Source organism: Hyla sarda, chromosome 7 (genome assembly GCF_029499605.1).
Source record: "Hyla sarda isolate aHylSar1 chromosome 7, aHylSar1.hap1, whole genome shotgun sequence".
NCBI lineage: Eukaryota > Metazoa > Chordata > Amphibia > Anura > Hylidae > Hyla > Hyla sarda.
Genome location: NC_079195.1, coordinates 12081179 through 12108761, shown reverse-complemented (window position 1 = coordinate 12108761; position 27583 = coordinate 12081179). Strand labels below are relative to the sequence as shown.

The 27583-nt window shown below is 44.8% G+C and overlaps 1 protein-coding gene across 2 annotated transcripts in view; it reads left to right on the top strand.

Moving 5' to 3' along the window:
• Positions 1-27583, top strand: part of ATRNL1 (attractin like 1) — a 638934-nt gene that overhangs the window by 166563 nt on the left and 444788 nt on the right. For both annotated transcript variants that reach the window (XM_056531006.1, XM_056531007.1), the window contains exons 11-15: positions 826-910; positions 1972-2183; positions 2353-2471; positions 5520-5652; positions 5731-5912. In XM_056531006.1, coding sequence (XP_056386981.1) covers positions 826-910; positions 1972-2183; positions 2353-2471; positions 5520-5652; positions 5731-5912 — 731 coding nt within the window. The remainder of the gene's footprint in view (positions 1-825; positions 911-1971; positions 2184-2352; positions 2472-5519; positions 5653-5730; positions 5913-27583) is intronic.

Here is a 27583-nt window from a genome sequence, read left to right as displayed (position 1 = left end):
AGCATTCCCTGCTTGTTCAGTGTCTGCACAAAGATGCTTGGGGAATCACCATTCTGACAATATGCCCTGCTTGTTCAGTGTCTGTAGAGAGCTTGATCTGGTAATATGTATTCTGCAGCTTCAGAGCTGACATCTCTCAGCATTCCCTGCTTGTTCTGTGTCTGCCCAGAGATGCTTGGTGATTTACATTTTACAGCTCCAGAGCTGAAATTTCCCAGTCTTCCCTACTAATTCTGTGTCTGCTCAGTAAAAAACATTCTGCAGCTTCAGAGCTAAATTCTCCCAGTGTTCCCTGCTTGTTCTGTATCTGCCCTTAGATGCTTGGTAATTTATAGTCCATAGCTCCAGAGCTAGAATCTCCCAGCATTCCCTGCTTGTTCTGTGTCTGCACAGAGGTGCTTGGTGATTTACATTCTGCAGCTTCAGAGGTGAAATCATGGTTCCCTGCTTGTTCAGTGTCTGTAGAGAGATGCTTGGGGATTTACTATTCTGCAACTTCAAAGCAAGAATCTGCCAATATTGCCTGCTTGTTCAGTGTCTGTAGAGAGCTTGATCTGGTAAAATGTATTCTGCAGCTTCAGAGCTGAAATCTCCCAGCATTCCCTGCTTGTTCTATTTCTGTACAGAGATGCTTGGGTGATTTACATTCTGTAGCTTCAGAGCTGAAATCTCCCAGCATTCCCTGCTTGTTCTATTTCTGTACAGAGATGCTTGGGTGATTTACATTCTGTAGCTTCAGAGCTGAAATCTCCCGGCTTGTTCAGTGCACAGTCCTGTGAATTAGGTATCAGTGTTCATCTTCATCCTCTCTTTCTTCTTCTTTAGCTTGTGACGAGTGGAAGGTTCTCCAGAAGCCCAATCTGCACCGCGATGTCAACAGATTTGGCCACTCGGCTGTAGTCAGTAATGGGTAAGACCTCGCTTTTTACATACAAATCAGTCAAGTGTGGTTCATATTCCTCTAACAGAAAAGAATTCTTCCCTGGTTATCATAATAATGTACAGAAGTTATTAATATGTTACAGGGAAAACAAAACATCACTGTCTGTATTTAGTGCAGGGATAATACTCTATGTCATAACCTTTCCCTGGTCTGTATACAAAATGTAATTTCTATAGGTTACCCCTCTTACAGTAAAGAATCCTTCAACAAATAACATTTATATTCCAGCCACACATAACTTCCATGCTACTTTTAAAAGGTCAGCCTTTTGACCTCCAAAATGATCCAGAAAAAGACAGGAAATAGTATGCATAGTCCACCTTTAATTAAAAGAATCCTTCCCTACAATGAAAATATCTTTGTATCAATTATGTTTAATGTTTTAATCAGTATTTGAATGTTTACATTTTGTATAGTATTATGCAAAGTTTACTGCTCTTACAGTAAAGAAGCAGTTTGGCAGATTTCTAGGTGATCTTTAACCTCCAAACCATTGTTACGGTAATACAGAACCTTTAGACATAGGATTCCTTTCTGTAACAGTAAAAAAAAATTGAGTTTTTACTGTAAAGTAAAGGAATGTACAACTTTTTCTTATATATTTATACAGTGCCTATGTCATTTTTGTAGTTCACTGCTCTTAGTTTAAAGAATCCTTTCTTTATATAAAACATGTTTTTACTGTAAGGTCCTTTCTTTTTCTTTTTTTCTTCTGTTTTTATTGAGGGATGTACAACTTTTACTGATTGACTTGGTAATGCACTTTAATTTATATAGTTTACTGCCCTTACTGTAAAGACTTCTTTCTTTGTTTTTTAAGGAAGAAATTACATTTTTTTCTTATATATTTCATAATGCACTTTTTTTTTATAGTTTACTTCTTTTACTGTAAAGAATCCTTTTATAAAATAAAACTTTGTAATTTTTTTTTTGCTTTCTGCCATTGATATACTAATACAAAGTAATGCGATCCATGTTCACTTAATTTTGTAATTGCGGTTGTTTTTTTTTTTTTTTTCACCCATTAGGTCCATGTATGTATTTGGCGGATTCTCCAGCGTTCTTCTGAACGACATCTTGGTGTACAAACCTCCAAGTTGCGAGGCGTTTCTTACCCAGGAGCAGTGCACCAACGCCGTGCAGGGCATCAGCTGTCTGTGGGACCAGGGCCACTGTGTGTCTTTGGAGACCGCGCACGCCAGCAGCAGCCTGTTCCGTGCTCATTGCCCCAACAAATCCGGTATGCCTGGCACTTGTAGTTCTCCACATAAACTTTGCATTGATCCTGGGCTTCTTCGTGTCTTTTTACCTCCAGAGCTGCGCTCACTGTTTTGTTGGTTGCTCGTGTGCGTGTTATGAGGGGCTGTGACATTGTGAGATAACATGTCCTATCTTCTACCCCCCCACAGCGCCAGCAGACGACCGGTGCTACAAGAATACGGACTGCGCCAGCTGCACCGCCAACACCAACGGCTGCCAGTGGTGCGACGACAAGAAGTGCATGTCCCTGAGCAGCAACTGCAGCATGGTGAGGACGTGCCCACCGGGGAGAATTATTTGGGGTTTTTAACTTTACCATATCCCTCTTTAGTCTATGTGGCCCCCACGTATACCCGGATTACTGTAGGTTAAATGTTGCTGATATGGGGGTCCCCATCAGAATCAGATCAGAATATATAGTACTTATACACCTCCCTTCTAGCACTATCTGTATACTGCTGCTGCTATCTCTATGGGATCAGGATATATAGTAGTTATACACTTCCCCTCCAGCTCTATTTGTATACTGCTGCTATCTCTATGGGATCAGGATATATAGTAGTTATACACCTCCCCTCCAGCTCTATTTGTATACTGCTGCTATCTCTATGGGATCAGGATATATAGTAGTTATACACCTTCCCCTCCAGCCCTATCTGTATACTGCTGCTATCTCTATGGGATCAGGATATCTAGTAGTTATACACCTCCCCTCCAGCTCTATTTGTATACTGCTGCTATCTCTATGGGATCAGGATATATAGTAGTTATACACCTTCCCCTCCAGCCCTATCTGTATACTGCTGCTATCTCTATGGGATCAGGATATATAGTAGTTATACACCTTCCCCTCCAGCCCTATCTGTATACTGCTGCTATCTCTATGGGATCAGGATATATAGTAGTTATACACCTTCCCCTCCAGCTCTATCTGTATACTGCTGCTCCGATCTCTATGGGATCAGTATATATAGTAGTTATACCCCTCCCCTCAGCTTTATCTGTATACTGCTGCTATCTCTATGGAATCAGAATATATAGTAGTTATACACCTCCCTTCTAGCTCTATCTGTATACTGCTGCTGCTGTCTCTATGGGATCAGGATATATAGTAGTTATACACCTCTCCTCCAGCTCTATCTGTAAACTGCTGCTGCTATCTCTATGGGATCAGGATATATAGTAGTTATACATCTCCCCTCCAGTTCTATCTCTATGGGATCAGGATATATATAGTAATTATACACCTTTCCCTCCAGCTCTATCTATATACTGCTGCTATCTCTATGGGATCAGGATATATAATAGTTATACACTTCCCCTCCAGCTCTGTCTGTATACTGCTGCTATCTCTATAGGATCAGGATTTATAGTATACTGCTGCTGCTATCGCTATGCTGTGTTCACACATTGCATTTTTTTGCTGTGTTTTTCAGTTTTTGCTTTGATTTATGCAAAATTGTGCTGTGGAAAAATGGTGCCACATTTGTGCAAATTACAGTAAAATAGTGTAATTTTTACAGCGATATTGAAAAATCGTAGCTCAGAACAATTGTGGCATGTGGCACTGCAAAACTGCAGTTTAAATGTGGGAAAAATGCTGTAAAAATTCTAATCCTGAACACAACCTAAAGATTTCAGATCTACATAAAACACCTCAATTGTCATTATAGGTCAAATCACTTTCTCCTTATGGCAATTTAAATGCAAAAACACACAAAGTAAGAAAAGGAAAAAAATCTGTGAACTGACTTCAACCCACTTATGAGTCTAATCAGTTCACCTTGGTGACCTCCAGCAACAGCAGCCTAATTAGATGACCAGGTGCAGTGATCAGACTCCACCCCCTCTCTGTGCAAAGCCAGAGGATTCAGTGGAAATGTAGGCAGTATTAAGAAGTCATCTCAGTGACGACATTCAATCAGTATAGTTGAAAACGCCATACCTGCCACATCAGCTAAAACAGGTGAGCACAGGCATACACAAGAACCTCTACATTATTTTCTAATAATAGATTATGCTGTACTATAGAAGCATAGAAAAAATCCTGGAGTGCTTCTTTAACTTTTTTTCTCATTTTCAAGTGTATAAAACATATACTGTACATTAAAATGAAACAAAAACGCAATGTGGGCCCAGCCTTATATACAGAGAATACCAAGTTGTAATGTGCTCCATCCCACATTTAAATAGAGATACATGCAGCGCTCTTTCTACCATCAAAGTGATAAATAACCCGACAGAATGGGACCGATCCAATTAGAGGTCTTTGAGGTCAATAGGGTGCTGCCGATGTCATGTGATGCGTCATGTGTTCCATTATAGACGTTAGTCAGGACAGAGGGCCTAATAGTCTCACTGCGGAGAGTTTGTTACAGTGTAGCAGTGTAGACAATCCGCTGTGACCTAAACATCCTATCCCTGCCACAAACGCCAGGCACCACTTATCTCCCCTTCAATGGCTGCATTTATTCTCTATATATACTCTGTATATATTCTGTATATATATATATATATATTCTATCTATATTCTGTATATATTCTATATATAATCTATATATTCTCCATATAGTCTCTATGTATTCTCTATATATTCTGTTTATATTCTCTATATTTTTTGCATATATTCTATAGATATTCTGTGTATATTCTCTATATATTCTGTGTATATTTTCTATATATTCTCTCTATATTCTTTATATATTCTATATATTTTCTATATATTTTCTATATATTCTCTCTATATATTCTGTATATATTCTATATATATTCTGTGTATATTCTGTATACATTCTATATGTATTCTGTATATATTCTCTATTTATTCTGTATATATTCTTTATATATTCTGTGTATATTCTCTATATATTCTGTGTACATTTTCTATAAATTCTCTATTTATTCTGTATATATTCTATACATATTCTGTGTATATTTTCTATATATTTTGTGTATATTTTCTATATATTCTCTCTCTATATATATATTCTATGTATATTCTCTATATATTCTGTATATATTCTTTATATATTCTGTGTATATTTCCTATATATTCTGTGTACGTTTTCTATAAATTCTCTATTTATTCCGTATATATTCTATACATATTCCGTGTATATTCTCTATATATTCTGTGTACATTTTCTATAAATTCTCTATTTATTCTGTATATATTCTATACATATTCCGTGTATATTTTTGATATATTCTGTGTATATTTTCTATATATTTAGTGTATATTTTCTATATATTCTGTATATATTGGCTGCAGTTTTCTGTATTGTGACCGGTTGTATTCCTATTCATCTGTTTTCAGTCTGTGAAGAGTTACGTGAAATGTTATGTGAGGAACGAGCAGATCTGCAACAAGCTGACCAGCTGCAAAAGCTGCTCCCTCAACCTGAACTGTCAGTGGGATCAGCGGCAACAGGAATGCCAGGCCCTGCCCGGTGAGTGCCCCCTCTTGTGTGACCCTGTGAGTGGCCCATACACTGAGCCGGAGGTGCTGACTCCTTGTCTTATCACAGCTCATCTATGTGGAGAAGGATGGAGCCATGTAGGGGACGCCTGTCTGCGCATCAACTCCAGCCGGGACAGCTACGACAATGCCAGGGTGTACTGTCACAACCTGAGCGGCAGCCTCGCCTCCCTCACCACCCCCAAAGAAGTGGACTTCGTACTAGATGAGATGCAAAAGTATACAGTACAGGTAAGAAACCCACAAAGTACCCCGCACTGATCCTACAGCACAGGACAGGTAAGAAACCTACAAAACACCCCACACTGATCCTACAGCACAGTACAGGTAAGAAACCCACAAAGTACCCCGCACTGATCCTACAGCACAGGACAGGTAAGAAACCCACAAAACACCCCACACTGATCCTACAGCACAGTACAGGTAAGAACCCCACAAAACACCCCACACTGATCCTACAGACAGTACAGGTGAGAAACCCACAAAACACCCCACACTGATCCTACAGCACAGTACAGGTAAGAAACCCACAAAACACCCCACACTGATCCTACAGCACAGGACAGGTGAGAAACCCACAAAACACCCCACACTGATCCTACAGACAGTACAGGTGAGAAACCCACAAAACACCCCACACTGATCCTACAGCACAGGACAGGTGAGAAACCCACAAAACACCCCACACTGATCCCACAGCATAGGATAGCTAAGAAACCCACAAAACACCCCACACTGATCCTACAGCACAGTACAGGTAAGAAACCCACAAAACACCCCACACTGATCCTACAGCACAGGTAAGAAACTCACAAAACACCCCACACTGATCCCACAGCACAGTACAAGTAAGAAACCCACAAAACACCCAACACTGATCCTACAGCACAGTACAGGTGAGAAACCCACAAAACACCCAACACTGATCCTACAGCACAGGTGAGAAACACACAAAACACCCCACACTCCTCCTACAGCACAGTACAGGTAAGAAACCCACAAAACACCCCACACTGATCCTACAGCACAGTACAAGTAAGAAACCCACAAAACACCCAACACTGATCCTACAGCACAGTACAAGTAAGAAACCCACAAAACACCCAACACTGATCCTACAGCACAGTACAGGTGAGAAACCCACAAAACACCCAACACTGATCCTACAGCACAGTACAGGTGCGAAACCCACAAAACACCCCACACTGATCCTACAGCACAGGTGAGAAACCCACAAAACACCCCACACTGATCCTACAGCACAGTACAGGTAAGAAACCCACAAAACACCCCACACTGATCCTACAGCACAGTACAGGTAAGAAACCCACAAAACACCCCACACTGATCCTACAGCACAGTACAGGAAAGAAACCCACAAAACACCCCACACTGATCCCACAGCACAGTACACTAAAGAAACCCACAAAACACCCCAAACTGATCCTACAGCACAGTACAGGTAAGAAACCCACAAAACACCCAACACTGATCCTACAGCACAGTACACGAAAGAAACCCACAAAACACCCCACACTGATCCTACAGCACAGTACAGGAAAGAAACCCACAAAACACCCCACACTGATCCTACAGCACAGTACAGGTGAGAAACCCACAAAACACCCCACACTGATCCTACAGCACAGTACAGGTAAGAAACCCACAAAACACCCCACACTGATCCTACAGCACAGTACACGAAAGAAACCCACAAAACACCCCACACTGATCCTACAGCATAGTACAGGTAAGAAACCCACAAAACACCCCACACTGATCCCACAGCACAATACACGAAAGAAACCCACAAAACACCCCACACTGATCCTACAGCACAGTACAGGTAAGAAACCCACAAAACACCCCACACTGATCCTGCAGACAGTACAGGTGAGAAACCCACAAAACACCCCACACTGATCCTACAGCACAGTACAGGTGAGAAACCCACAAAACACCCCACACTGATCCTACAGTACAGGTAAGAAACCCACAAAACACCCAACACTGATCCTACAGCACAGTACAGGTGAGAAACCCACAAAACACCCCACACTGATCCTACAGCACAGGACAGGTAAGAAACCCACAAAACACCCAACACTGATCCTGCAGACAGTACAGGTGAGAAACCCACAAAACACCCCACACTGATCCTACAGCACAGTACAGGTGTGAAACCCACAAAACACCCCACACTGATCCTACAGTACAGGTAAGAAACCCACAAAACACCCAACACTGATCCTACAGCACAGTACAGGTGAGAAACCCACAAAACACCCCACACTGATCCTACAGCACAGTACAGGTGAGAAACCCACAAAACACCCCACACTGATCCTACAGCACAGTACAGGTAAGAAACCCACAAAACACCCTACACTGATCCTACAGCACAGGTAAGAAACCTACAAAACACCCCACACTGATCCTACAGCACAGGTGCGAAACCCACAAAACACCCCACACTGATCCTACAGCACAGTACAGGTGAGAAACCCACAAAACACCCCACACTGATCCTACAGCACAGTACAGGTAAGAAACCCACAAAACACCCCACACTGATCCTACAGCACAGTACAGGTAAGAAACCCACAAAACACTCCACACTGATCCTACAGCACAGTACAGGTAAGAAACCCACAAAACACCCCACACTGATCCTACAGCACAGTACAGGAAAGAAACCCACAAAACACCCCACACTGATCCAACAGCACAGTACACTAAAGAAACCCACAAAACACCCCAAACTGATCCTACAGCACAGTACACGAAAGAAACCCACAAAACACCCCACACTGATCCTACAGCACAGTACAGGTGCGAAACCCACAAAACACCCCACACTGATCCTACAGCACAGGTGAGAAACCCACAAAACACCCCACACTGATCCTACAGCACAGTACAGGTAAGAAACCCACAAAACACCCCACACTGATCCTACAGCACAGTACAGGTAAGAAACCCACAAAACACCCCACACTGATCCTACAGCACAGTACAGGAAAGAAACCCACAAAACACCCCACACTGATCCCACAGCACAGTACACTAAAGAAACCCACAAAACACCCCAAACTGATCCTACAGCACAGTACACGAAAGAAACCCACAAAACACCCCACACTGATCCTACAGCATAGTACAGGTGAGAAACCCACAAAACACCCCACACTGATCCTACAGCACAGTACAGGTGAGAAACCCACAAAACACCCCAAACTGATCCTACAGCACAGTACAGGTGAGAAACCCACAAAACACCCCACACTGCTCCTACAGCACAGTACAAGTAAGAAACCCACAAAACACCCCACACTGATCCCACAGCACAGGTAAGAAACCCACAAAACACCCCACACTGATCCTACAGCACAGAACAGGTGAGAAACCCACAAAACACCCCAAACTGATCCTACAGCACAGTACAGGTAAGAAACCCACAAAATACCCCAAACTGATCCTACAGCACAGTACAGGTAAGAAACCCACAAAACACCCCATACTGATCCTACAGCACAGTACAGGTAAGAAACCCACAAAACACCCCACACTGATCCTACAGCACAGTACAGGTAAGAAACCCACAAAACACCCCACACTGATCCTACAGCACAATACAGGTGAGAAACCCACAAAACACCCCACACTGATCCTACAGCACAGGACAGGTAAGAAACCCACAAAACACCCCACACTGATCCTACAGCACAGAACAGGTGAGAAACCCACAAAACACCCCACACTGATCCTACATCATAGTACAGGTAAGAAACCCACAAAACACCCCACACTGATCCTACAGCATAGTACAGGTAAGAAACCCACAAAACACCCCACACTGATTCTACAGCACAGTACACTAAAGAAACCCACAAAACACCCCACACTGATCCTACAGCACAGTACAAGTAAGAAACCCACAAAACACCCAACACTGATCCTACAGCACAGTACAGGTGAGAAACCCACAAAACACCCCACACTGATCCTACAGCACAGTACAGGTGAGAAACCCACAAAACACCCCACACTGATCCTACAGCACAGTACAGGTGAGAAACCCACAAAACACCCCACACTGATCCTACAGCACAGTACAGGTAAGAAACCCACAAAACACCCCACACTGATCCCACAGCACAGAACAGGTAAGAAACCCACAAAACACCCAACACTGATCCTACAGCACAGTACAGGTAAGAAACCCACAAAACACCCAACACTGATCCTACAGCACAGGACAGGTAAGAAACCCACAAAACACCCCACACTGATCCTACAGCACAGTACAGGTAAGAAACCCACAAAACACCCCAAACTGATCCTACAGCACAGTACAGGTAAGAAACCCACAAAACACCCCACACTGATCCTACAGCACAGTACAGGTAAGAAACCCACAAAACACCCCACACTGATCCTACAGCACAGTACAGGTAAGAAACCCACAAAACACCCCACACTGATCCTACAGCACAATACAGGTGAGAAACCCACAAAACACCCCACACTGATCCTACAGCACAGTACAGGTAAGAAACTCACAAAACACCCCACACTGATCCTACAGCATAGTACAGGTAAGAAACCCACAAAACACCCCACACTGATCCTACAGCACAGTACAGGTAAGAAACGCACAAAACACCTCACACTGATCCTACAGCATAGTACAGGTAAGAAACCCACAAAACACCCCACACTGATCCTACAGCACAGTACAGGTAAGAAACCCACAAAACACCCCACACTGATTCTACAGCACAGTACACTAAAGAAACCCACAAAACACCCCACACTGATCCTACAGCATAGTACAGGTAAGAAACCCACAAAACACCCCCACACTGATCCTACAGCACAGTACAGGTAAGAAACCCACAAAACACCTCACACTGATCCTACAGCATAGTACACTAAAGAAACCCACAAAACACCCCACACTGATCCTACAGCACAGTACAGGTAAGAAACCCACAAAACACCCCACACTGATCCTACAGCACAGGTAAGAAACCCACAAAACACCCCACACTGATCCTACAGCACAGTACACTAAAGAAACCCACAAAACACCCCACACTGATCCTACAGCACAGTACAGGTAAGAAACCCACAAAACACCCCACACTGATCCTACGGCATTGTACAGGTCTCCTCCAGACTTCTCTGTCCTCTTTCAGAGCTCTCTGTCCCCTCCCCCAGACCCCTCTGTCCTTCCTGACACCCCTTTGTCCTCCCCCAGACCTCTCAGTTCTCCCCCAGACCCCTCTGTCCTTCCCCAGACTCCTCTGTCCTCCTCCAGACTCCTCTGTCCTCCTCCAGACCTCTCTGTCCTCCACCAGACTCCTCTGTCCTTCCTGACACCCCTCTGACCTCCCCCAGATCCCTCTGTCCTCCTCCAGACTCCTCTGTCCTCCTCCAGACTCCTCTGTCCTCCTCCAGACCTCTCTGTCCTCCACCAGACTCCTCTGTCCTTCCTGACACCCCTCTGACCTCCCCCAGATCCCTCTGTCCTCCTCCAGAACCCTCTGTCCTCCTCCAGACTCCTCTGTCCTCCTCCAGACCCCTCTGTCCTCCTCCACACTCCTCTGTCCTTCATCAGACCCCTCTATCCACTCCAGACCCCTTTGTCCTCTCCAGACCCCTCTGTCCTCTTCCAGTACCCTCTGACCTTCTCCAGACCCCCTCTGACCTTCTCCAGGCCCCCTCTGACCTTCTCCAGGCTCCTCTGTCCTTCTCCAGACCACTCTGTCCTCCTCCAGACCCTTCTGTCCTCCCCAGACCCCTCTGTCCTCCCCCAGACCCCTCTGTCCTCCCCCAGACCCCTCTGTCCTCCCCCAGACCCCTCTGTCCCCTCCTCCAGACCCCTCTGTCCCCTTCTCCAGACCCCTCTGTCCTCCACCAGACCCCTCTATTCTCCTCCAGATCCCTCTGTCCTCCTCCAGATCCCTCTGTCCTCCTCCAGACCCCTCTATCCTCCTCCAGACCCTTCTGTGCTCCCGAGACTCCTCTGTCCTCCCCCAGACCCTTCTGTCCTCCTCCATACCCTTCTATCCTCCCCCAGATCCCTCTGTCCTCCCCCAGACCCCTTTGTCTTTCTCCAGACCCCTCTGTCCTCCTCAAGACCCCTCTATCCTCCTCCAGACCCCTCTATCCTCTTCCAGACCCCTCTGTCCTCCTCAAGACCCCTCTATCCTCCTCCAGACCCCTCTATCCTCCTCCAGACCCCTCTATCCTCCTCAGTACCCTCTGTCCTCCTCCAGACCCTTTTGTCCTCCTTTGTCTTTCTCTAGACCCCTCTGTCCTACCCCAGACCCATCTGTCTTTCCTGACACCCCTCTGTCCTCCTCCAGACCGTTCTGTCCTTCCTCACACCCCTCTGTCCTCCTCCAGACCCCTCTGTCCTTCCTGACACCCCTTTGTCCTTCCTGACACCCCTCTGTCCTCCTCCAGACCCTTCTGTCCTTCCTCTCACCCCTCTGTCCTCCCCCAGACCCCTTTGTCCTTCCTAACACCCCTCTGTCCTCCCCCAGACCCCTCTGTCCTCCCCCAGACCCCTCTGTCCTTCCTGAAACCCCTTTGTCCTTCCTAACACCCCTCTGTCCTCCTCCAGACCCCTCTGTCCTCCCCTCAGACCCCTCTGTCCTTCCTGACACCCCTCTGTCCTCCCCTCAGACCCCTCTGTCCTTCCTGACACCCCTTTGTCCTTCCTGACACCCCTCTGTCCTCCTCCAGACCCCTCTGTCCTCCCCCAGACCCCTCTGTCCATACTGACACCCCTTTGTCCTTCCTAACACCCCTCTGTCCTCCTCCAGACCCCTCTGTCCTCCCCTCAGACCCCTCTGTCCTCCCCCAGACCCCTCTGTCCTCCCCCAGACCCCTCTGTCCTTCCTGAAACCCCTTTGTCCTTCCTAACACCCCTCTGTCCTCCTCCAGACCCCTCTGTCCTCCCCTCAGACCCCTCTGTCCTTCCTGACACCCCTCTGTCCTCCCCTCAGACCCCTCTGTCCTTCCTGACACCCCTTTGTCCTTCCTGACACCCCTCTGTCCTCCTCCAGACCCCTCTGTCCTCCCCCAGACCCCTCTGTCCTTCCTGACACCCCTTTGTCCTTCCTAACACCCCTCTGTCCTCCTCCAGACCCCTCTGTCCTCCCCTCAGACCCCTCTGTCCTTCCTGACACCCCTCTGTCCTCCCCTCAGACCCCTCTGTCCTTCCTGACACCCCTTTGTCCTTCCTCTCACCCCTCTGTCCTCCCCCAGACCCCTCTGTCCTTCCTGACACCACTTTGTCCTTCCTGACACCCCTCTGTCCTCCTCCAGACCCCTCTGTCCTCCTCCAGACCCCTCTGTCCTCTCCTCAGACCCCTCTGTCCTCTCCCAGACCCCTCTACCTCCTTTATCATGCTGCGTTCTGATGACAGGTAAATTTGTGTTCCGGTCCTCTCCAGCCCTACTGACGTATTTCTGGGTCTCATCAGATTGAACCTTTATCTAACAATATGACACTCATTATTCTCTGTCCTCTCGGTCGCTGCGGGTCTCTTCTGTAGACATGTTGAGTGCCTCGCACCCGTATTATTTCCCCTCTTCTGCCTAAAAGCCTTTTTACCAGCCCAAGTGCATCTATTTATATACAGGAGCCAGATCGGTGTGTTCCTATTGCTGCAGTGAATAGTCCTATAAGGGGAGGCTGGGGGCCCCATTGAGGACCTCAGGTCACTAGGGCCCCCGCCATGTCCACCGCTCTGTTTCATAAAGGAACATTCTTCTTTTATATTGCATTGTTGACTCCGATCCTTACTAACCCCCCCCCCTCCCCTCCACCCCCACCCCCAAACCAATAAAACCGCGGCTCAGGCTCTTCCGCCATCGTTCTCATCTGTCGTCCTAATCTGCTCTGGCGCGGTTTTGGCCGCCGATATTTGACTTTGAGTGAAGAGCAGATGATGGTTTGCGGTCGGCAGGGGATGGTCGCCAGTGAAAGTCGTAACACGCAATTTACAACCGCAGCAAATGGACGCCATTATCTACAGCCTCACACTGTGACAGAGACCAATCAACAGGATTATTCCGGAAATCGTCTTTATGTGGCGGGCAGGGCAGGCGGCGGCTGAGCCGTCCGTCTGGATGTTGGGAAACAGTCCCGAAGTGAGATGCAGCGAGAGCGGAGTATTTCACGGTCTTAATTTCCCAAAGTGGGCGCAAAATATTCCACCATTTGTGTGGAACTTAGAATGTTTGCCTATCTTGAGTCTGGAAAAGCTGGGTTACAATTCATGGCTGGCATTGTGAGAATTTCCATTTAGGTGCATCATCGGGCATTTTACATTTAGAAGTTAGGGAAAGCTGGGTGACAATCAACATGGCTACCATTCAGTAGTGACTGCCACCCAGCTTTTCTAAGTTCCAAGTCTGCTTACTTATATGAGGACATATCCAAAGTTCCTATAAGAATATATAACTATCCATGTGCCATTCAGGAGTGAAGGAAAGCTGGTTGACATGACTGGCTGTACAACTTCAATAGAAAATGCAACACAGTTTTTCCACATGCTTAATTATACAAAGAAATGTCCTGCGTTCCTATTGCCAGGTCATGTAACAATCATACTTATGGTCACCCAGCTTTCCCTGGCTCCTGAATGACACATGGGTAGTTACGTATTGTTCTCAGAAGTTGGGAAATCGTTGTATTATAAGTTATCAGACATGACACCTGAGGTGGATTTCAGTATTGAAGCTATGATATAATGAGTCATATTGATAGTCACCCAGCTTTTTCTGACTCCAGAATGACACTTAGCTAGATATGTATTGTTATGGCATCTTATGGTTATGTATATTTAAGCAGACATGGTACCTGGGAACACTAGATTGCATTTCTTATTTAAGCTATTTCCAAAACATATTCATTTTCACCCAGCTTTCCCTGACTCCAGAATGACACATGGTTAGGAATGCATTGCAATAGGAACGTAGAATAGATCATTGCAGACTTGACACCTGAAAAGCTGAGCCATAGTGTATCCCAGCTTTCCCTGTTTCAGCAATGACAGAGTTGTATTAGTTGACAGAGTATATTTAAGTACCATATCTCTATAAAGAGCCATATTGATTGTCACCCAGCTTTTCTGGGTGACACGTTATGCATTTCTATAGAAAAATAAGACACTCATTATGGCTACTGATATAGCTTCAATAGGGAATGCAACTTTTTCAGATGCCAAGTCTGCAATTATTCCATGCAGTGTTCTATGTTCCTATTGCAATGTATAACTAACCATGTGTCATTCCGAGTCAGGGAAAGCTGTGTGACAATCAGTATGGCTGCCAGTATAGCTTATATAGAGAATGCAACCCAGCTTTTACAGGCATAAATTCTGCTTACATATGCAAAGACTTGTCCTACATTGCCATAACAATCAATTTCTCAGCTAAGTGTCATTCTGGAGTCAGAGAAAGCTGGGTGACAATCAATATGACTCCTTATAGAGCTGCAATACCAAAATCCACCAAGCTTTTCCAGGTGTTAAATCTGCTTTATGTAATAAAATAATATGACTCTACATAACTACACATATGTCATTCAGGAGCCAGAGAAAGCTGAGCCATTTGATAGTGTTTCCATATTAAATGCCACCCAGCTTTCCCAGAAATACACATAAAGACAAAACAAAGAATGAAGAAAACATTACAGCTTGTGGCACAGGAACACTATAAATCCCTGGGAATTGTGCGGCCGCGCTCGCTGTCACACTTTCATTGTTCTGTCAAGGATCCTTTTATGTTTTCTATTAAAATGTCGATCCGCAGAGGTCTCTGCAATGTCACCGCAACGACGGGAATATGGCTGCTGCCGCCGCCACAGGACTTTATGATCAGGAAAACAGCGAATTTCTGTGTCGGGTTTGGTAGGGCCTTATTCAGACACTGGCGTCTATGAAAGATTTTCCCGGTGACGCTGTCCCTTTAAGAAGCCGATGTTCTCTCTGGGTGGCGCGTCTTTTGTGTCGGTGATTTCTGTGAACTGTTTTGTCTCGTTTTCGCGAGTCCTTGTATTTCGTGACTTTAGAAGAAAAGATTTGAATTTAAGGTTTATTAAGAATTTAGAAACAAAATTATCCCATAAATAATATACGGAGCCTAATGAGGAGGCGCACGGCGGGGAACTGATACAGCGAGCCGCGCCAAAAGGGATGTCAGACGGAGCGGTGGAATCACAGAACGCGGAATTATTCTCCGGATACAATGATTCTCAGCAGGAAGGGAGATTGTCATAAAGAGCGGCTGATTATCTGCGTCCTCAACCGCGGGACGTATAGAGCCGCACGTCGTATACAGCGCAATACCGCCATTATGTGCTGCATAAAGAAGAGCGGTGACGTCACCTCCTGTATAATATAAAATATATATCTGGAGAGCAGTGATGTCACCTCCTGTATAATATAATATATATCTGGAGATCAGTGATGTCATCTCCTGTATAATATAATATATATCTGGAGAGCGGTGATGTCACCTCCTGTATAATATAATATATATCTGGAGAGCAGTGATGTCACCTCCTGTATAATATAATATATATCTGGAGAGCAGTGATGTCACCTCCTGTATAATATAATATATATCTGGAGAGCGGTGATGTCACCTCCTGTATAATATAATATATATCTGGAGAGCAGTGATGTCACCTCCTGTATAATATAATATATATCTGGAGAGCAGTGATGTCACCTCCTGTATAATATAATATATATCTGGAGAGCAGTGATGTCACCTCCTGTATAATATAATATATATCTGGAGAGCGGTGATGTCACCTCCTGTATAATATAATATATATCTGGAGAGCAGTGATATCACCTCCTGTATAATATAATATATATCTGGAGATCAGTGATGTCACCTCCTATATAATATATATCTGGAGAGCAGTGATGTCACCTCCTGTATAATATAATATATATCTGGAGAGCAGTGATGTCACCTCCTGTATAATATAATATATATCTGGAGAGCAGTGATGTCACCTCCTGTATAATATAATATATATCTGGAGAGCGGTGATGTCACCTCCTATATAATATAATATATATCTGGAGAGCAGTGATGTCACCTCCTGTATAATATAATATATATCTGGAGATCAGTGATGTCACCTCCTGTATAATATAATATATATCTGGAGAGCAGTGATGTCACCTCCTGTATAATATAATATATATCTGGAGAGCAGTGATGTCACCTCCTGTATAATATAATATATATCTGGAGAGCAGTGATGTCACCTCCTGTATAATATAATATATATCTGGAGAGCAGTGATGTCACCTCCTGTATAATATAATATATATCTGGAAAGCGGTGATGTCACCTCCTGTATAATATAATATATATCTGGAGAGCGGTGATGTCACCTCCTGTATAATATAATATATATCTGGAGAGCAGTGATGTCACCTCCTGTATAATATAATATATATCTGGAGAGCGGTGATGTCACCTCCTGTATAATATAATATATATATGGAGATCAGTGATGTCACCTCCTATATAATATATATCTGGAGAGCAGTGATGTCACCTCCTGTATAATATAATATATATCTGGAGAGCAGTGATGTCACCTCCTGTATAATATAATATATATCTGGAGAGCAGTGATGTCACCTCCTGTATAATATAATATATATCTGGAGAGCAGTGATGTCACCTCCTGTATAATATAATATATATCTGGAGAGCAGTGATGTCACCTCCTGTATAATATAATATATATCTGGAGAGCAGTGATGTCACCTCCTGTATAATATAATATATATCTGGAGAGCAGTGATGTCACCTCCTGTATAATATAATATATATCTGGAGAGCGGTGATGTCACCTCCTATATAATATAATATATATCTGGAGAGCAGTGATGTCACCTCCTGTATAATATAATATATATCTGGAGAGCGGTGATGTCACCTCCTGTATAATATAATATATATCTGGAGAGCGGTGATGTCACCTCCTGTATAATATAATATATATCTGGAGAGCAGTGATGTCACCTCCTGTATAATATAATATATATCTGGAGAGCAGTGATGTCACCTCCTGTATAATATAATATATATCTGGAGAGCGGTGATGTCACCTCCTGTATAATATAATATATATCTGGAGAGCAGTGATGTCACCTCCTGTATAATATAATATATATCTGGAGAGCGGTGATGTCACCTCCTGTATAATATAATATATATCTGGAGATCAGTGATGTCACCTCCTATATAATATATATCTGGAGAGCAGTGATGTCACCTCCTGTATAATATAATATATATCTGGAGAGCGGTGATGTCACCTCCTGTATAATATAATATATATCTGGAGAGCAGTGATGTCACCTTCTGTATAATATAATATATATCTGGGGAGCAGTGATGTCACCTCCTGTATAATATAATATATATGTCACGATGCCGGCTGGCAGGTAGTGGATCCTCTGTGCCAGAGAGGGATTGGCGTGGACCGTGCTAGTGGATCGGTTCTAAGCCACTACTGGTTTTCACCAGAGCCCGCCGCAAAGCGGGATGGTCTTGCTGCGGCGGTAGTGACCAGGTCGTATCCACTAGCAACGGCTCAACCTCTCTGGCTGCTGAAGATAGGCGCGGTACAAGGGAGTAGACAGAAGCAAGGTCGGACGTAGCAGAAGGTCGGGGCAGGCAGCAAGGATCGTAGTCAGGGGCAACGGCAGGAGGTCTGGAACACAGGCTAGGAACACACAAGGAACGCTTTCACTGGCACAATGGCAACAAGATCCGGCAAGGAAGTGCAGGGGAAGTGAGGTGATATAGGGAAGTGCACAGGTGAAGACACTAATAGGAATCACTGCGCCAATCAGCGGCGCAGTGGCCCTTTAAATCGCAAAGACCCGGCGCGCGCGCGCCCTAGGGAGCGGGGCCGCGCGCGCCGGGACAGGACCGAGGGAGAGCGAGTCAGGTACGGGAGCCGGGGTGCGCATCGCGAGCGGGCGCTACCCGCATCGCGAATCGCATCCCGGCTGGCAGCGGAATCGCAGCGCCCCGGGTCAGTGGATCTGACCGGAGCGCTGCAGCGGGGAGAGTGAAGCGAGCGCTCCGGGGAGGAGCGGGGACCCGGAGCGCTCGGCGTAACAGTACCCCCCCCCCTTGGGTCTCCCCCTCTTCTTAGAGCCTGAGAACCTGAGGAGCAGACTTTTGTCTAGGATGTTGTCCTCAGGTTCCCAGGATCTCTCTTCAGGACCACAACCCTCCCAGTCCACTAAAAAAAAAGTTTTCCCTCTGACCTTTTTGGAAGCTAAGATCTCTTTGACAGAGAAGATGTCCGAGGAGCCGGAAACAGGAGTGGGAGGAACAGATTTGGGAGAAAAACGGTTGAGGATGAGTGGTTTGAGAAGAGAGACGTGAAAGGCATTAGGGATACGAAGAGAAGGAGGAAGAAGAAGTTTATAAGAGACAGGATTAATTTGACACAAAATTTTGAAAGGACCAAGATAGCGTGGTCCCAACTTGTAGCTAGGGACACGGAAGCGGACATATTTAGCGGAGAGCCATACCTTGTCTCCAGGGGAAAAAACGGGAGGAGCTCTTCTTTTCTTATCCGCGAACTTCTTCATGCGTGATGAAGCCTGTAAGAGAGAATTTTGGGTCTCTCTCCATATGATGGAAAGGTCACGAGAAATTTCATCCACAGCGGGCAGACCAGAGGGCAAGGGGGTAGGGAGGGGGGGAAGAGGGTGACGGCCGTACACCACGAAAAATGGGGATTTGGAGGAAGATTCAGAGACCCTGAAGTTATACGAGAATTCGGCCCATGGAAGGAGATCTGCCCAGTCATCCTGGCGGGAGGAAACAAAATGTCGCAAATAATCACCCAAGATCTGGTTAATTCTTTCTACTTGTCCATTGGACTGGGGATGATATGCAGAAGAAAAATTTAATTTAATCTTGAGTTGTTTACAGAGAGCCCTCCAGAATTTAGACACGAATTGGACGCCTCTATCCGAGACAATCTGCGAAGGCAACCCGTGAAGACGAAAAATGTGTTCAAAAAATTGTTTAGCCAACTGAGGCGCAGAAGGAAGACCAGGAAGAGGGATGAAATGTGCCATTTTGGAGAATCGATCAACGACCACCCAAATAACAGTGTTGCCACGGGAAGGGGGTAAATCAGTAATAAAATCCATACCAATCAGAGACCAAGGCTGTTCGGGGACAGGCAGGGGATGAAGAAAACCAGCGGGCTTCTGGCGAGGAGTCTTATCCCGGGCACAGATAGTGCAGGCTCGCACAAAGTCCACAACATCCGTCTCCAGAGTCGGCCACCAATAGAAGCGGGAGATGAGTTGCACAGATTTCTTGATGCCCGCATGACCTGCGAGATGGGAGGAGTGACCCCATTTGAGGATTCCGAGGCGTCGGCGTGGAGAAACAAAGGTCTTTCCTGGAGGAGTTTGCCTGATGGAGGCAGGAGAAGTGGAGATCAGGCAGTCAGGTGGAATGATGTGTTGCGGAGAGAGTTCAACTTCTGAGGCATCCGAGGAACGAGAGAGAGCATCGGCCCTAATGTTCTTATCGGCAGGACGAAAGTGAATCTCAAAATTAAATCGGGCAAAGAACAGAGACCACCGGGCCTGGCGAGGATTCAGCCGTTGGGCAGACTGGAGGTAGGAGAGGTTCTTGTGGTCGGTGTAGATAATAACAGGAAAACTTGATCCCTCCAGCAGATGCCTCCATTCCTCAAGTGCTAATTTAATGGCTAGAAGCTCTCGATCCCCGATGGAGTAGTTCCTCTCCGCTGGAGAGAAGGTCCTAGAGAAAAAACCACAAGTGACAGCATGCCCGGAAGAATTTTTTTGTAGAAGAACAGCTCCAGCTCCCACTGAGGAGGCATCAACCTCCAATAGGAAGGGTTTGGAAGGGTCAGGTCTGGAGAGCACGGGAGCCGAAGAAAAGGCAGACTTGAGTCGTTTAAAGGCGTCTTCTGCTTGAGGAGGCCAAGACTTGGGATCAGCATTTTTTTTGGTTAAAGCCACGATAGGAGCCACAACGGTAGAAAAATGTGGAATAAATTGCCTGTAATAATTGGCGAACCCCAAAAAGCGTTGGATAGCACGGAGTCCGGAGGGGCGTGGCCAATCTAAGACGGCAGAGAGTTTGTCTGGATCCATCTGTAGTCCCTGGCCAGAGACCAAATATCCTAGAAAAGGAAGAGATTGGCATTCAAACAGACATTTCTCAATTTTGGCATAGAGTTGATTGTCACGAAGTCTCTGAAGAACCATACGGACATGCTGGCGGTGTTCTTCTAGATTGGCAGAAAAAATTAGGATATCGTCCAGATATACAACAACACAGGAGTATAACAGATCACGAAAAATTTCATTAACAAAGTCTTGGAAGACGGCAGGGGCGTTGCACAGGCCAAAGGGCATGACCAGATACTCAAAGTGTCCATCTCTGGTGTTAAATGCCGTTTTCCACTCATCCCCCTCTCTGATGCGGATGAGGTTATAGGCGCCTCTTAAGTCCAATTTAGTAAAGATGTGGGCACCTTGGAGGCGATCAAAGAGTTCAGAGATGAGGGGTAAGGGGTAGCGGTTCTTAACCGTGATTTTATTAAGACCGCGGTAGTCAATGCAAGGACGTAGGGAGCCATCTTTTTTGGACACAAAGAAAAATCCGGCTCCGGCAGGAGAGGAGGATTTACGGATAAAGCCCTTTTTTAGATTCTCCCGGACGTATTCAGACATGGCAAGAGTCTCTGGGGCAGAGAGAGGATAAATTCTGCCCCGGGGTGGAGTAGTGCCCGGGAGGAGGTCGATAGGACAATCATAAGGCCTGTGAGGAGGTAGAGTCTCAGCTTGTTTTTTGCAGAAATCATCCGCGAAGTCCATATAGGCCTTAGGGAGACCGGTTACTGGAGGAACCACAGAGTTACGGCAAGGGTTACTGGGAACCGGTTTTAGACAGTCCTTGGAACAAGAGGACCCCCAACTCTTGATCTCCCCAGTGGACCAATCCAGGGTTGGGGAATGAAGTTGAAGCCAGGGAAGTCCAAGGAGAATTTCCGAGGTGCAATTGGGGAGGACCAAAAGTTCAATCCTCTCGTGATGAGATCCGATGCTCATAAGAAGGGGCTCCGTGCGGAAACGTATGGTACAGTCCAATCTTTCATTGTTTACACAATTGATGTAAAGGGGTCTGGCGAGACTGGTCACTGGGATGTTGAACTTGTTGACGAGAGAGGCCAAAATAAAATTTCCTGCAGATCCAGAGTCCAAGAAGGCCACAGTAGAGAAGGAGAAGGCAGAGGCAGACATCCGCACAGGCACAGTAAGACGTGGAGAAGCAGAGTAGACATCAAGGACTGTCTCACCTTTGTGCGGAGTCAGCGTACGTCTTTCCAGGCGGGGAGGACGGATAGGACAATCCCTCAGGAAGTGTTCGGTACTAGCACAGTACAGGCAGAGGTTCTCCATACGGCGTCGTGTCCTCTCTTGAGGTGTCAGGCGAGACCGGTCGACCTGCATAGCCTCCACGGCGGGAGGCACAGGAACAGATTGCAGGGGACCAGAGGAGAGAGGAGCCGAGGAGAAGAAACGCCTCGTGCGAACAGAGTCCATATCTTGGCGGAGTTCCTGACGCCTTTCGGAAAAACGCATGTCAATGCGAGTGGCTAGGTGAATAAGTTCATGTAGATTAGCAGGAATTTCTCGTGCGGCCAGAACATCTTTAATGTTGCTGGATAGGCCTTTTTTAAAGGTCGCGCAGAGGGCCTCATTATTCCAGGATAATTCTGAAGCAAGAGTACGGAATTGTACGGCATACTCGCCAACGGAAGAATTACCCTGGACCAGGTTCAACAGGGCAGTCTCAGCAGAAGAGGCTCGGGCAGGTTCCTCAAAGACACTTCGGATTTCCGAGAAGAAGGAGTGTACAGAGGCAGTGACGGGGTCATTGCGGTCCCAGAGCGGTGTGGCCCAAGACAGGGCTTTTCCAGACAGAAGGCTGACTACGAAAGCCACCTTAGACCTTTCAGTGGGAAACCGGTCCGACATCATCTCCAGATGCAGGGAACATTGGGAAAGAAAGCCACGGCAAAACTTAGAGTCCCCATCAAATTTATCCGGCAAGGATAGGCGTAGACCAGGAGCGGCCACTCGCTGCGGAGGAGGTGCAGGAGCCGGTGGAGGAGATGACTGCTGAAGCTGTGGTAGTAACTGCTGTAGCATAACGGTCAGTTGAGACAGCTGTTGGCCTTGTTGCGCTATCTGTTGTGACTGCTGGGCGACCACCGTGGTAAGGTCAGCGACAACTGGCAGAGGAACTTCAGCGGGATCCATGGCCGGATCTACTGTCACGATGCCGGCTGGCAGGTAGTGGATCCTCTGTGCCAGAGAGGGATTGGCGTGGACCGTGCTAGTGGATCGGTTCTAAGCCACTACTGGTTTTCACCAGAGCCCGCCGCAAAGCGGGATGGTCTTGCTGCGGCGGTAGTGACCAGGTCGTATCCACTAGCAACGGCTCAACCTCTCTGGCTGCTGAAGATAGGCGCGGTACAAGGGAGTAGACAGAAGCAAGGTCGGACGTAGCAGAAGGTCGGGGCAGGCAGCAAGGATCGTAGTCAGGGGCAACGGCAGGAGGTCTGGAACACAGGCTAGGAACACACAAGGAACGCTTTCACTGGCACAATGGCAACAAGATCCGGCAAGGAAGTGCAGGGGAAGTGAGGTGATATAGGGAAGTGCACAGGTGAAGACACTAATAGGAATCACTGCGCCAATCAGCGGCGCAGTGGCCCTTTAAATCGCAAAGACCCGGCGCGCGCGCGCCCTAGGGAGCGGGGCCGCGCGCGCCGGGACAGGACCGAGGGAGAGCGAGTCAGGTACGGGAGCCGGGGTGCGCATCGCGAGCGGGCGCTACCCGCATCGCGAATCGCATCCCGGCTGGCAGCGGAATCGCAGCGCCCCGGGTCAGTGGATCTGACCGGAGCGCTGCAGCGGGGAGAGTGAAGCGAGCGCTCCGGGGAGGAGCGGGGACCCGGAGCGCTCGGCGTAACAATATATCTGGAGAGCAGTGATGTCACCTCCTGTATAATATAATATATATCTGGAGAGCAGAGATGTCACCTCCTGTATAATATAATATATATCTGGAGATCAGTGATGTCATCTCCTGTATAATATAATATATATCTGGAGAGCAGTGATGTCATCTCCTGTATAATATAATATATATCTGGAGAGCAGTGATGTCACCTCCTGTATAATATAATATATATCTGGAGAGCAGTGATGTCACCTCCTGTATAATATAATATATATCTGGAGAGCAGTGATGTCACCTCCTGTATAATATAATATATATCTGGAGAGCAGAGATGTCACCTCCTGTATAATATAATATATATCTGGATAGCGGTGATGTCACCTCCTGTATAATATAATATATATCTGGAGAGCAGTGATGTTACCTCCTGTATAATATTATATATATCTGGAGAGCGGTGATGTCACCTCCTGTATAATATAATATATATCTGGAGAGCGGTGATGTCACCTCCTGTATAATATAATATATATCTGGAGATCAGTGATGTCATCTCCTGTATAATATAATATATATCTGGAGAGCGGTGATGTCACCTCCTGTATAATATAATATATATCTGGAGAGCAGTGATGTCACCTCCTGTATAATATAATATATATCTGGAGAGCAGTGATGTCACCTCCTGTATAATATAATATATATCTGGAGAGCAGTGATGTCACCTCCTGTATAATATAATATATATCTGGAGAGCAGTGATGTCACCTCCTGTATAATATAATATATATCTGGAGAGCAGAGATGTCACCTCCTGTATAATATAATATATATCTGGAGATCAGTGATGTCACCTCCTGTATAATATAATATATATCTGGAGAGCAGTGATGTCACCTCCTGTATAATATAATATATATCTGGAGAGCGGTGATGTCATCTCCTGTATAATATAATATATATCTGGAGAGCAGTGATGTCATCTCCTGTATAATATAATATATATCTGGAGAGCAGTGATGTCACCTCCTGTATAATATAATATATATCTGGAGATCAGTGATGTCACCTCCTGTATAATATAATATATATCTGGAGAGCAGTGATGTCACCTCCTGTATAATATAATATATATCTGGAGAGCAGTGATGTCACCTCCTGTATAATATAATATATATCGGGAGAGCAGTGATGTCACCTCCTGTATAATATATATCTGGAGAGCAGTGATGTCATATCCTGTATAATATAATATATATCTGGAGAGCAGTGATGTCACCTCCTGTATAATATAATATATATCTGGAGAGCAGTGATGTCACCTCCTGTATAATATAATATATATCTGGAGAGCAGTGATGTCACCTCCTGTATAATATAATATATCTGGAGAGCAGTGATGTCACCTCCTGTATAATATAATATATATCTGGAGAGCGGTGATGTCATCTCCTGTATAATATAATATATATCTGGAGAGCAGTGATGTCGCCTCCTGTATAATATAATATATATCTGGAGAGCAGTGATGTCACCTCCTGTATAATATAATATATATCTGGAGAGCAGTGATGTCACCTCCTGTATAATATAATATATATCTGGAGAGCAGTGATGTCACCTCCTGTATAATATAATATATATCTGGAGAGCAGTGATGTCACCTCCTGTATAATATAATATATATCTGGAGAGCAGTGATGTCACCTCCTGTATAATATAATATATATCTGGAGAGTAGTGATGTCACCTCCTGTATAATATAATATATATATGGAGAGCAGTGATGTCACCTCCTGTATAATATAATATATATCTGGAGAGCAGTGATGTCACCTCCTGTATAATATAATATATATCTGAAGAGCAGTGATGTCACCTCCTGTATAATATAATATATATCTGGAGAGCAGTGATGTCACCTCCTGTATAATATAATATATATCTGGAGATCAGTGATGTCACCTCCTGTATAATATAATATATATCTGGAGAGCAGTGATGTCACCTCCTATATAATATAATATATATCTGGAGAGCGGTGATGTCACCTTCTCTATAATATATATATATCTGGAGATCAGTGATGTCACCTCCTGTATAATATAATATATATCTGGAGAGCAGTGATGTCACCTCCTGTATAATATAATATATATCTGGAGAGCAGTGATGTCACCTCCTGTGTAATATAATATATATCTGGAGAGCAGTGATGTCATCTCCTGTATAATATAATATATATCTGGAGAGCAGTGATGTCACCTCCTGTATAATATAATAAATATCTGGAGAGCAGTGATGTCACCTCCTGTATAATATAATATATATCTGGAGAGCAGTGATGTCACCTCCTGTATAATATAATATATATATATCTGGAGAGCAGTGATGTCACCTCCTGTATAATATAATATATATCTGGAGAGCAGTGATGTCTCCTCCTGTATAATATAATATATATATCTGGAGAGCAGTGATGTCACCTCCTGTATAATATAATATATATCTGGAGAGCAGTGATGTCACCTCCTGTATAATATAATATATATCTGGAGATCAGTGATGTCACCTCCTGTATAATATAATATATATCTGGAGAGCAGTGATGTCATCTCCTGTATAATATAATATATATCTGGAGAGCAGTGATGTCACCTCCTGTATAATATAATATATATCTGGAGAGCGGTGATGTCACCTCCTGTATAATATAATATATATCTGGAGAGCAGTGATGTCACCTCCTATATAATAAAATATATATCTGGAGAGCAGTGATGTCACCTCCTGTATAATATAATATATATCTGGAGAGCAGTGATGTCACCTCCTGTATAATATAATATATATCTGGAGAGCGGTGATGTCACCTCTTGTATAATATAATATATATCTGGAGAGCAGTGATGTCACCTCCTGTATAATATAATATATATCTGGAGAGCGGTGATGTCACCTCCTGTATAATATAATATATATCTGGAGAGCAGTGATGTCACCTCCTGTATAATATAATATATATCTGGAGATCAGTGATGTCACCTCCTGTATAATATAATATATATCTGGAGAGCAGTGATGTCACCTCCTGTATAATATAATATATATCTGGAGAGCGGTGATGTCACCTCCTGTATAATATAATATATATCTGGAGAGCAGTGATGTCACCTCCTGTATAATATAATATATATCTGGAGAGCAGTGATGTCACCTCCTGTATAATATAATATATATCTGGAGAGCAGTGATGTCACCTCCGGTATAATATAATATATATCTGGAGAGCAGTGATGTCACCTCCAGTATAATATAATATATATCTGGAGAGCAGTGATGTCACCTCCTGTATAATATAATATATATCTGGAGAGCAGTGATGTCACCTCCTGTATAATATAATATATATCTGGAGAGCAGTGATGTCACCTCCTGTATAATATAATATATATCTGGAGAGTAGTGATGTCACCTCCTATATAATATAATATATATCTGGAGAGCGGTGATGTCACCTTCTGTATAATATAATATATATCTGGAGATCAGTGATGTCACCTCCTGTATAATATAATATATATCTGGGGAGCAGTGATGTCACCTCCTGTATAATATAATATATATCTGGAGATCAGTGATGTCACCTCCTGTATAATATAATATATATCTGGAGAGCGGTGATGTCACCTCCTGTATAATATAATATATATCTGGAGAGCAGTGATGTCACCTCCTGTATAATATAATATATATCTGGAGAGTAGTGATGTCACCTCCTATATAATATAATATATATC